The sequence below is a fragment of the Olea europaea genome, unplaced genomic scaffold (genome assembly GCF_002742605.1).
Source record: "Olea europaea var. sylvestris unplaced genomic scaffold, O_europaea_v1 scaffold199, whole genome shotgun sequence".
NCBI classification, from domain to species: Eukaryota; Viridiplantae; Streptophyta; class Magnoliopsida; order Lamiales; family Oleaceae; genus Olea; species Olea europaea.
The window spans coordinates 228,713-240,451 of record NW_019237766.1 but is presented as its reverse complement, the minus strand read 5'-3'; the positions used below and the strand labels follow the sequence as shown (position 1 = coordinate 240,451).

The following is an 11,739-nucleotide window of genomic DNA, read 5'->3' as shown; positions in this document are numbered from 1 at the left end:
TGTTTTAAAAAGAAAAATGATTTAAAAGAAAAGAGCCTTGATGGAAGCAATGCACTAGCCTATGATAAAACTAAAACAGAAAATGGTTTTATGTTAGTAAGTGCTGAAAAATGCCTAAGTAATGAATGGATACTTGACTCAGGACGCTCTTTTCATATGTGCTCCAACAAAAACTGTTTTATAAATCTAAAAAGAATCAAAGGGGGACAGGTTATAATGGGAAACAACTTTGCATGTAAAGTGAGTGGAATTGGGACTGTCAAATTGTTATTAGAAAATGGTAATGTTTTGTTCCTAGAGAACACAAGACATGTCCCATATTTGAAAAGAAACTTAGTGTCTTTAGGAATGTTAAATGACAAGGAGTTTAACATAATTATGGGTCAAGGACATATAAAAATTCTTAGGGGAAATGACTTGGTTACTTCAGCCCCTAAGAGACATGGTCTTTATTGTCTGAATGCAAAACCGTTGCTTGGTTTAACTGCTTCTGTTGTATTTAAAAAATTTACTTTGGAAAAACTGTGGCATGAAAGGCTTGGTCATATTGGTAAAAAGGGTTTAAACATTTTGCAATCAAAAGGTGTTTTTGGAAAACATAATCATGGTGATTTTGACTCTTGTGAACACTGTATTTTGGGAAAGCAAGCCAAACTTCCTTTTCAAAGTGGAATTCATAAGTCCAAACAAAGACTTGAGTACTTGTATGCTGATTTGTGGGGTCCTGCTTCTGTCTCTACTTTAACTGGTTTTAAATATTTTTTGCTAATAGTTGATGATTTCTCTAGAAAAATTTGGGTTCATCTACTAAAGTCTAAAGATGAGACATTTTTTGCCTTTAAGGATTGGAAAACTCAAGTTGAAAATCAGGTTGATCTTAAAATAAAATATTTAAGAACTGATAATGGTTTGAAATTTTGCAATTCTGAATTTGATAATCTTTGTAAGGAATATGGCATTATGAGACACAAAAATGTTTCACACACACCACAACAAAATGGAATGGCTGAAAGAATGAATAGAACTGTGTTGAATAAAGTTAGATGCATGTTGTTAAGCTCTGGACTGCCTAAAATGTTTTGGGGGTGAAGCAATCAAAACTGCAGCTTATTTGATTAATAGAAGTCCTACTAGTGTACTAAACTTTGTTGTCCCAAAAATGTGTGGTCAAATAGTACTGTAAATTACTCTTATATGAAAATATTTGGTTGTGCAGCCTATGCTCATCAAAATGTTGGTAAACTAGAACCAAGATCATTAAAGTGTGTTTTCTTGGGTTATGATAAACATGTTAAAGGGTACAGATTATGGGTTAAATCTGAAAAAGGTTATAGAGTAATAATTAGAAAGGATGTAGTCTTCAATGAATCCTTGATGCCATGTCTTGAAGGAAAAGAAAATATTTTGACTGAAAAGGATGTCCAAATTGAGGTGGAGCCTTCCTGCAGTAACCAGAACATTTCTGTAACTAGTGCAGAAGAAAATGAAAATGAAGAACATGTTATTTTACCTAAAACTGAAGATAAAACTGAACATGTTGAAGAGGTTGATTCTGCAACTCTCCCCTTTGATGAGTATCAACTCACAAGAGATAGGGAGAGAAGGCAAATCAAACCCTCCACTAGATTTGACAATGGCACCTTTGTAGCCTTATTTACCTACCAAGATCTTACTGAAAATGAGCCAAACACTTTTGAAGAAGCCATGAAATGTAAAGAAAGAAAAAATTGGAAGATGGCCGTCGAAGATGAAATGTCTTCACTTCTTAAAAATAAGACATGGATATTAATTGATAAGCCCAAAGGACAAAAATTAATTGATTGCAAGTTGATTTATAAAATAAAAATTGGAGAAAGTGATGATAAAAACATCAGATACAAAGCTCGACTTGTAGCAAAGGGTTCCACACAAAAAGAAGGTGTGGACTATACTGAAATTTTTTCTCCTGTTGCTAAGTATGCTACTATCAGATGCTTACTTGCACTTGTTACACAATTTAAATGGGAACTTGATCAACTAGATGTTAAAACTGCTTTCCTGTATGGAGAATTAGATGAAATAATATACATGAGACAACCAATTGGTTTTGAGGAAGGTGATCCTAAAAACACTGTTTGTTTGTTAAAGAACTCCTTGTACGACCTAAAGCAAGCACCTAGGCAGTGGTACAAAAGATTTGACACTTTTGTCTTGAAACTTGGATTTAAAAGAAGCCAATATGATACTTGCTTGTACTGCAAAGGTAGTGGAGCTAAAAACTCATTATATCAGATCCTTTATATGGATGATATGTTGTTGGCTAGTTCTGATAAATCAAAAATTGATGACATTAAATCAAAGTTAAGTTCTGAGTTTGATATGAAAGACCTTGGTGCTGCTAAAAGAATATTGGGCATGCAGATTTGGAGAAATAAGGATAAAAATATGTTATTTTTAAATCAATGTGACTATGTGTCTAAAATCTTGAAAAAATTCAACATGCATGATTGTAAGCCTATAACACTGCCTCTTGCTAGTCATTTTAGATTGTCTTCTGAATTTTGTCCTAAATCTGAAGATGAATATGCCATGTCAAAAATTTTGTATGCTAATGCAATTGGTTCTGTGATGTATTTGATGATATGCACCAGACCTGATATTGCATATAGTATTAGCATTTTAAGTAGGTTTATGAGTAACCCTGGTGAAGAACATTGGTATGCCTTAAAATGGTTATTAAGATATCTCAAGGGATCATTAAATTTAGACTTAATGTTTAAATTAGATAAAAATGGAATAAGTTTAAAAGGGTATACTGATTCTGATTTTGCTAGAAATAGAGATAATAGAAAGTCAACCTCATCTTATTTTTATACACTGTGTGGTACTGCTATCAGTTGGAAATCTCAACTCTAGAAAGCTGTGGCTTTGTCCTCAATTGAGGCAAAATATATAGCTACAACTGATGGTGTTAAAGAAGGAATATGGTTAAATGGCTTATTGTCTGAAATGGGTCTTAATGATAACCACATTGTACTGTTTTCTGATAACCAAAGTGCTATTCACCTAAGTAAAAATCCCATGTTCCATGATAGATCAAAACATATTGATGTTAAATATCATTTTATAAGAGATATAATCTCAAAAGGTAAAATCAAGATTGAAAAAGTTTCTACTCAGTTTAATCCATCTGATATGGGTACAAAAGTAATCCCTTTAAACAAATTCTTAAACTGCTTAAAACTTTTATCTGTTGATTCTTTGTGATTCTTATACAGGTACTTGGAGCAAATGAAAAAGACGTAATTTTATGCTCCTGGCTGCACTAATAGCTCAAATTCTGGCGGCAAGGTGGAGATTGTTGGAATCGAACCCTATTTGCCTATTTAATGCTTCCATAATTTGATTTGTGAAGAAACCGTGTTTTTATTAAACACGACTTAATAAGTTTTGACACTTTACTGGATGGCCTTCTGGACGTTGGATTAAACCGTTTCATATGCCTTTTGTTAAATGGCTCGAGCCTCCTGGAACATCAGAACGAACCCTTCAGTTTTGCTCTTGACTCTAGGGTTTTCAGAGAGAAAAGTATTGGCGATTTGAGAGAGACTAATTTTCTTTGAGTGATTCTTGTGTAAAAATCTCTGATTTTACACCAAGTATAGTGAGATCTTCCTTCGATTGTTGTATTCTGTGTGAATGGTGAAGAAATTCGAGTGATTTCTCTGTTGTATCATTTGGTGGTGTTCGAAAGCTTTGCGGTCTGAGATCTGAGTGAATCTCTGTAGATCTGTTGCTGTACTTGAGAGATAAGTCTCATTTTCATCTCTCTGAACGTTCTGTAAATCTGTTGCCATTTTTGGCTGTTTAGTGCAACCGAGCACAATCCAAATCTTTGGATGCTCAACGGGGGATGTAGGCATTAGATGTGGTCGTCGAACCTCCGGGGCTTAGGCCGAAATAATTCCTTTGTGGTCTTTTAATTTTCTGCAATTTATTTCAGATCGATTGAGGTTTTCTTGTTTCTCAATTTTAATATCGTGCTGTCCTGTCCTGTCCTAACATAGAGACTTGGTTAAATACATACATCTAGGATCTTGGGTTTGGTAGAGAAAGATGTAAAGAGAAATAATTGCATAACTAACTTATTTTTGAGAGTGTGTTGAGAATGATCCTAGCCTTACCAAACACTGAGGGTGGCGGAGAATACCGTTGAGCAATAAGCCAATAACTAGACTCCTTTACTATGGAATTGTACTTTGTTCCATAAGAGATACTACCTACCAACTCAATCACGTATATGTTACAAAATATTTTTAAATTACAAAATTAAATATAGATATGGAGCTTCAAGATGTATTAAAAAGTCATTTTTCTTAAAAGTATTATTCATTCCAAGAACTTACATTAAACTTTTATATTAATGTAATGAGCTTATTTCAATAATGAGTTGATGCTCATTTATATTAATTGGGATAAACAACATTTTTCAATAAGATATTAGGATGGAGCAATAATTTTCAATTAATACAAATAGTCAAGTATTTTTCATTTTCCAATAACATTTTAGTGCATTTATGTTGATGTTTCAAAATTATAACTGATCCTAAAAAAAATTTTACTCAATTTTTTTTTAAAAAAAATTTTATTCATTGAAAACATTAATTAGAATATACCCAAAATTTTACTTATTTTTACAACATTGAATAGTCAAATAAAGTCTCTCTTTTCTTCACCTTAGGGGAAAAAATAGTTAAATGAAGTCTTTTTTTTTTTTTTTAAATACGATCTTAACTTATTATAATTGATTTTTCTTGATTTCACAGTAGAGTTTAAGGAAACAACATAATAATTTTATAAATATCACAATAAAGAAGATAATTTTTATAAAGAAACACACCAATTGAAAATTTAGTAGTTAAAAAATGTTACGCAAAATGTTACACAAGGTATACAGGATGTAATTTGTTATTTCAACTAACTAAGAATATTTTTGTTTGTTCATTTATTTATAATGATATTCATAATTTTTCTGTTTTTTCTGTTTTTTTTTTTTTTTTTTTTTTTTTTTTTTTTTTTTTTTTTTTTTTTTTTTTTTTTTTTTTTTTTTTTTTTTTCCCCCAGCAAATAGAGTTTTTGATACCATTGTAAAAATATATTATGTAAAACGTAAATGTACAAATGTGTTGTCATCACACCTTAAATACGGGGTGTACTTTTAAATTTCCCTGCATATTAATATTGAGATCAATATAATCAATTAGATCAATAAAGTACTTTTTTTTTTAATCAAATGCTCAATTGCATTTTTTCAAACATACAATAATACTGAAATATTTCTAAACCAATACCAAGCCAATCCTAATTAGTATTTACTGTAGTTAATTAAGACTTCATTGTTAAATTAGTTTTGCAGTCAAAATAGAATTATATATTAGTTAATTTTTTTAAGAAAATTAACTATTTTGTTTTTGCTTGGATCAATAAAATTGGTACACAAAACTATATTCTTTCAAGTTAACATCACTTTATTTAAATTTGAAATTCTATGTAATTAAATCAAATACAAATGGATTTAATAACCATTAATTAAGACCAGTCAGCTGTAAACCAAAATATGATAAATGCTGCCAAAAAAGTTAAAAACTATCAATCAATTTGATATCATAATGAAACATATTTATTACGACTAATCTTTATCATCCTCCATTAATCTAGAACTTCCATTATTTAAAACTTTGTAATATTTGACTTGTCCTTCCCCCTCATTGATTGCTCGATAATGCAAGTGACTTCAGCATAATGAATACTTAGGCACTATTCTAACATTCAATATTCTTATTAAATTTTCATCTTAATAAACAATCTCTCAATCAAGTTGTCAACCCTAATAAACATAGTTATCAGATCCGACTCGAACATCGACCCGGTCAAGGTACCGGGTCACTGGGTTGCTGGTCGGACCGGTGGGTCATTATTAAAAATAATTTAATAATTTTTAAAGTATAATTTTTTATTTTTTATTTTTTATTTTTGTGTTTGAGACAAAATTAAAGTTTTCAAGTTTTTTGTCACTTATTTTTCTATACATTTAAATTAATGATTTTTTGAACTCATTTATCAATGATAATGGTTAAGTTTTGATTTTGTAATTTTGTATACTATATTAAAAAATATATTTTTCCTTTTTTGTGATTTACATATTATTTATTAGTTATTGACAAAAATTTTGTGTATTATCTATTCAATTTATCTTAGTTAAAATTAAATTTTTTTTCAAACAAAATAAGTATATAAAATAATTATTTGAAATTACAAAGTGAATGTAAATGTTGGACTAATTTCTTTAAAAAAATTTCTAGAACTAATAAATATATACATATAACGTGCAGCTTGTATCCATATATAGCACAGACACAAGAAATGGCCCCCTTTTCTGATATTGATCAATATTCTTCCATTCATACTATTGCCTTCGTGCCCGGTATACTTGTAAAACTATACGTATCTAAACACTATAACTAATGATGTCGACTCTTGAAATATTGGCTACACCACCATCAATTTTAAAAAAGGAAAATATTTTTGAAGATTATTTGGGGCTAAATATCGCTGTTGCTACTAAACTTTTCCAAACGTTATCCAATTTTCATAAATTTTAGAAGTTTTTCGAGCGATTACTCAACTTTCTAAATATTTTTCAATTACCAGTGAACTTTAAAAATTGTCGACCTATCAAAATATTATCTCATCCGTCATTTGCCGTTTAAAATCAAGTACACTTGATGACATGTGGATAAAATGAGGACGTGATAACCTTCTAGTAAGTTCATCGAGTTCGTTAATTTTTAAACTGGTGAGAGATGGGGTAATAAATGTGATAAAAATTTGTAACTTAAGAAAAAATTTGAAGAACTTTTTAAAGTTCAATGGCGACAGAAAGATATTTAAAAAATTCTATGGCAACTCGAAAACTTATAAGTTAAATGACATTTTAAAACGTATGTTTAACCCTATTTTTGGACTAAAAGTTCTACAACCCCCGATAATTAGACATCCATCCATGTCCTAGCAGCCATACTTCTTTTGAATTATTGTTCTTGCTTAGCTACCAAACTCAAGCCAACTCGCAAGATAGAGTGCGTTATCTAATGCAGTCTTTTAATGAGAAGACACAAATTAAAGTTTGAAAGGCACAAGTGGCTGGCAATATAGAGACTTGGTTCAATAGATACATCTGATCACGGGTTTTGATATGAACCCGTGCAACAATGATGACTACGGAACCCACAGGAGATTGTTAGAATCCAAGAAAGCTAATTAACCCGGTTTGTGGATTCAACCCAATAATTAACGAACCAAGCAACCCTGCAAAACGAAGTTTGAAAGACCTCTTGATTACACAATTCAAGAATTGCACCCGGTGTCTGAACGCCACAAGATTTGTATCTTGATAAGTTCGAAATTGTTCAAAAGAAGAACAATGAATTTTTGAAAACAAAAAGCGTCACAATTTCAATTAAATAATAATGTTTGAAGTTCTCACAATGAAAGGAATGACAATTTATTTATACTAGCCCTAAAATCTTAGTGAAAACGGAAAATATTAATTAAAGATCATAAGAATTTGACCAAAAATAGAATACTAGCAAAATAATGAAACTCGCGGAAAGAGGAAATTTTTGTCTCGAAACTTAACTATGCGACCACATGGTACAATGTGGTGCGGTCATACAAACCATTCAATATACCCCTTTTTAGTTTCGGGTAGCCACATGCGGTCGCATGGTGGGCCTTCGACCCCAACATGGAACTTACCCCATTTTAGTTTTGGCCGCTTGTATCAAATTGATCCAAATGGTTTCGGCCTTTGACCCCAACATGGCACTTGTCCGATTTTGTGTCACAATTATCGTCTTATCAATTGTTGATTGAACTAATAGCTCCATTGCTTGATTTACCAGTTGTGCCCTCTAATGTGTCATCGGTCCACCTTCAATAATCTATTGGTCTCATTCTGGGCGTCGAGGTAGGGCTCGACTTTTGGATCCCATCATCCCATTCCTCTTCAAAATGATTCATCCTAGAATCTGTACATACATTAGAGAGAGAGAGAGAGAGAGATCAGACACATTAAACGTAGCTGAAACATTATACTCATTGATCTTCTCGATAACTTGAAGTGGTCCATCTTCCTATGGTTGCAACTTAGACTTTCTTTGCTCTGGAAATTGCTCATTTCTAAAATGCACCTGAACCCAATCGCTTGGTTCGAATGTCATGCTTTTCCAACCCTTGTTTGCTTGCGATGCAATGAGTTTGTTTTTGTTCTCAATCTTCGTTTGGACCTTTTCATGAAGTGACTTTACCAATTCAACTTTCTTTTTACCGTTAGACTACTACGCTCATTCATAGGTAAAGGTACCAAATCCAATGGGGTTAGTGAATTAAAACCATAAACAAATTCAAAAGGTGAAAATGAAATAGTAAAATAAACAAGCCGATTATGTGCAAATTCAACAAAAGGTAGACAATCTTCCCAATTTTTCAAAGTTTTATTTATCACCGTGTACAAAGTTCATGGTCCAATGAACTACCTCGGTTTGTGGATGACAAGTTGTAGAAAACAACAATTTAGTACCTAGTTTACCTCACAAAACCCGTCAAAAATGACTCAAAATTTTTTATATCTCTATCCGACATTATACTCTTAGCGACCCCATGTAAGTGCATTGTCTCTGTAAAGAACAAATCAAATATGTGAGTAGTGTCATCAATTTTATAGCACGGTATGAAATACCCCATCTTACTAAATCTATCTACCACCACAAAAATTGAATCTCGTCCTTTATTAGTCCTAGGTAAACCTAAAATAAAAACCATTGAAATGTCAACCCATAGTTCACTAGGTATTGGTAATGGTGTATATAGTCCCTGGGGTAAAACTCTAAACTTAGCCCTCTTGCAAGTTATGCATCGACTACAAATCCTCTCATCGTTACTTTTCATCTTAGGCCAATAGAAATGCTTTCCTCACATCTCTAAAGTCTTTTGTACACCAAAGTGCCCCCATTAATCCACCACTATGTGCTTCCCTCACTAGCAACAACTTTCATATTGAACAATTAGGAACACATAACCTATTTTCCCAAAACAAGTACCCTTCGTGCTTAAAGAACTAATCTATAGCCCATTTACCACATGATTTGTAAATATCGAAAAAATCTAAATCATTTCCATGCACATCTTTAATATGTTCAAAGCCAAGCAATTCAGTGCTTAGTGAATTTAACAATGCATACCTTCGAGATAATGCATCTGCCATTATTTTTTCTTTACCATACTTGTATCGAATGACATATGGAAATATTTCAATAAACTCCATCCATTTGGCATGCCTTTTGTTCGACTTTTCTTGACCCCGCAAGTTCTTCAACGATTTATGATCGATGTGAATAATGAACTATTTAGGCCATAAGTAATGATGCCATGTTTCCAAGGCTCGGACAAGCGAATACATCTCCTTATCGTAAGTAGGGTAGTTAAGAGCAGCTCTACTCAACTTTTCACTAAAAATGCTATCGGTCCCCTATCTTGCATTATTACTGCTCCAATCCCTATTCCTGATGCATTATACTCAAACTCGAACGTTTTGTCAAAATTAGTTAACAAAAATCGGTGCTTTACACAATTTATCTTTAATAGTGTTAAATGCATATTCTTGTACATCATCCCAATGAAAACCTACACTCTTCTTTACTACTTCCGTGAGTGGTATAGTGATTGTGCTAAAGTCTTTTACAAATCACCTATAAAAACTAGTCAACTCATGAAAACTCCTTACCTCAGTTATACTCTTAGGTGCAGGCCAGTCTTTAATAGCTTTTATCTTCTCCTTTTCTACCTCTACCCCATTAGCACTAACCACAAAACTTAGAAAGACAATACTTTCCATGCAAAATGTACTTTTCTTAAAATTAGCATGCAATTATTTTTTCCTTAATATTACAAGCACATATCTTAAATGTTCCATATGCTCATTTAGATTTTTTCTAAAGACAAAATGCCGTCAAAATAGACCACAACAAATTTTCCTATATAAGCACGTAAAACATGATTCATTAAATGCATAAAAGTGCTCGATGCATTAATGAGTCCAAATGACATTACTAACCACTCATATAGTCCATATTTGGTCTTAAATACAGTTTTTTACTCATCACCTTCTCTCATTTTGATTTGATGGTAACCGCTTTTAAGATCATTTTTACTAAAAATGCAGGCACCATGTAATTCGTCTAACATGTCATTAACCTATGGATAGGGTGATGATACTTTATCGTTATGTTATTGATGGCTCTGTAGTTTACGCACATCCTCCATGTCACATCTTTCTTTAGCACCAATGGTACTGGCACGACACATGGATTCATGCTCTTCCTGACATAGCCCTTATTCATCAACTCCTCCACTTGCCTTTGAAGTTTCTTTTGTTTTCTCAAGATTGTTATGGTAAGCTGGTCGATTTGGAATGACAGCTTTAGGTATGAAATCGATCTGGTGCTCAATGCCTCGAATTGGTGGTAGTCCACTAGGTATGTCCTCTAGAAAAATATGTTCGAGCTCCTATAACAAAGATTTAGCCAAACTAGGGAGGGGTGGGTTAGCTTCCTCAAGATTGAAGAATGACTCCTTGTAGTCCAACAAAATCATTTCCCTTTCCTCAACTGTTGCTCTCCTAGGCTCATTTTTTTTTTTTTCGAAAGAAATTCACTCTTGACTTTTCTCTCATCTTGGAAGAATCCTTTTCTTTTTCTCTCTTGTGGCTCCTCTCTTTTTCTCTCTACTCACCACCACATTAATTTCTATCTTATTTGCCACCTCACATTCTTCTCTCTTACTCACTGTCTCATTATTTTCTCTCTTTTTCTCGAACTCTTTCACTACCCTCCTTCTTCATTTTTTAATTTAATTTGGTCTTCATATACTTGTGCTGGTATTAAGGGCACAATGGTAATGGACCTCCCTCCTTGAAAAAGCTATATCGACTCTTATATCCATCATGAATAACCCTTCTATCGTATTGTCATGGCCTCCCCAGCAACAAATGTCCCGTATGTATAGGTACCACTTCATCACAATAACTCCCAACTGAGAAATTTATCAAAACCCTCCTATTCACTTTTATTTCTCCACATTCATTCAACCATTAAAGCCTATAAAGTCTAGGATGTTTCAATAAAGTTAATCCCATTTTTTCTACCAAAATTGTGCTAGTCACATTGGTGCAACTCCCACCAATGATGATCAAACTACATACCTTATCATTAATGTGGCATCGAGTGTGAAATATATTTTCCCGCTGCTACTCCAAATCATTCGCCTTGATCTAATTGTCAAGAGCTCGCCTCGTGACCAACAGCTCTCCTACAGCATATTCCACTTTTTCCCCATCACTAATTTCTTCTAATTTCAGCATGTCATCATATTCACCTTTACTTTCGCTTACCACCTCTCCATTGTCCCACCACACTAGCACCCCGTTTATTTGAACACTAAGAAGCAATGTGTCCCGACCCAAACACCTGAAACATTTAATGTCCCTGCTCCTTCGTGGTTGTGACTTTGTCTTGGGTACTCTCTTGTTAGCACCTACTTCATTTCCCTTTGGTAACTAGGTCCTACCTTAGAAACAGCTTCGTTTCCTTTATTGTTATTCCACTTCAATTTTCAAGATGAATTAGAAGCCAAAGTTCTCAC

At 32.9% G+C, this 11,739-nt stretch overlaps 1 protein-coding gene across 1 annotated transcript; it reads right to left on the bottom strand.

Moving 5' to 3' along the window:
* Positions 1-4,119: 4,119 nt before the first annotated feature.
* On the bottom strand, positions 4,120-10,404 carry LOC111379445. Its single transcript, XM_023002819.1, has 6 exons — positions 10,354-10,404; positions 10,203-10,293; positions 10,060-10,073; positions 9,824-9,949; positions 9,178-9,409; positions 4,120-4,259 (listed from the first exon to the last, which is right to left on the bottom strand). Exons 1-6 carry the CDS (start codon positions 10,402-10,404, stop codon positions 4,120-4,122), a joined length of 654 nt encoding a protein of 217 aa, XP_022858587.1.
* Positions 10,405-11,739: the final 1,335 nt, after the last annotated feature.

Excerpts from the sequence above, each read along its gene's own strand:
- LOC111379445 (XM_023002819.1), bottom strand. The coding sequence starts at position 10,404 with ATGTGTCGTGCCAGTACCATTGGTGCTAAAGAAAGATGTGACATGGAG. Across the intron at positions 10,294-10,353 it reads AAAGATGTGACATGGAGGAT|GTTAATGACATGTTAGACGA; the intron begins GTGCGTAAACTA and ends CCCTATCCATAG. Across the intron at positions 9,410-9,823 it reads CACCTAAGAGTATAACTGAG|AACTTGCGGGGTCAAGAAAA; the intron begins GTAAGGAGTTTT and ends AAATCGTTGAAG.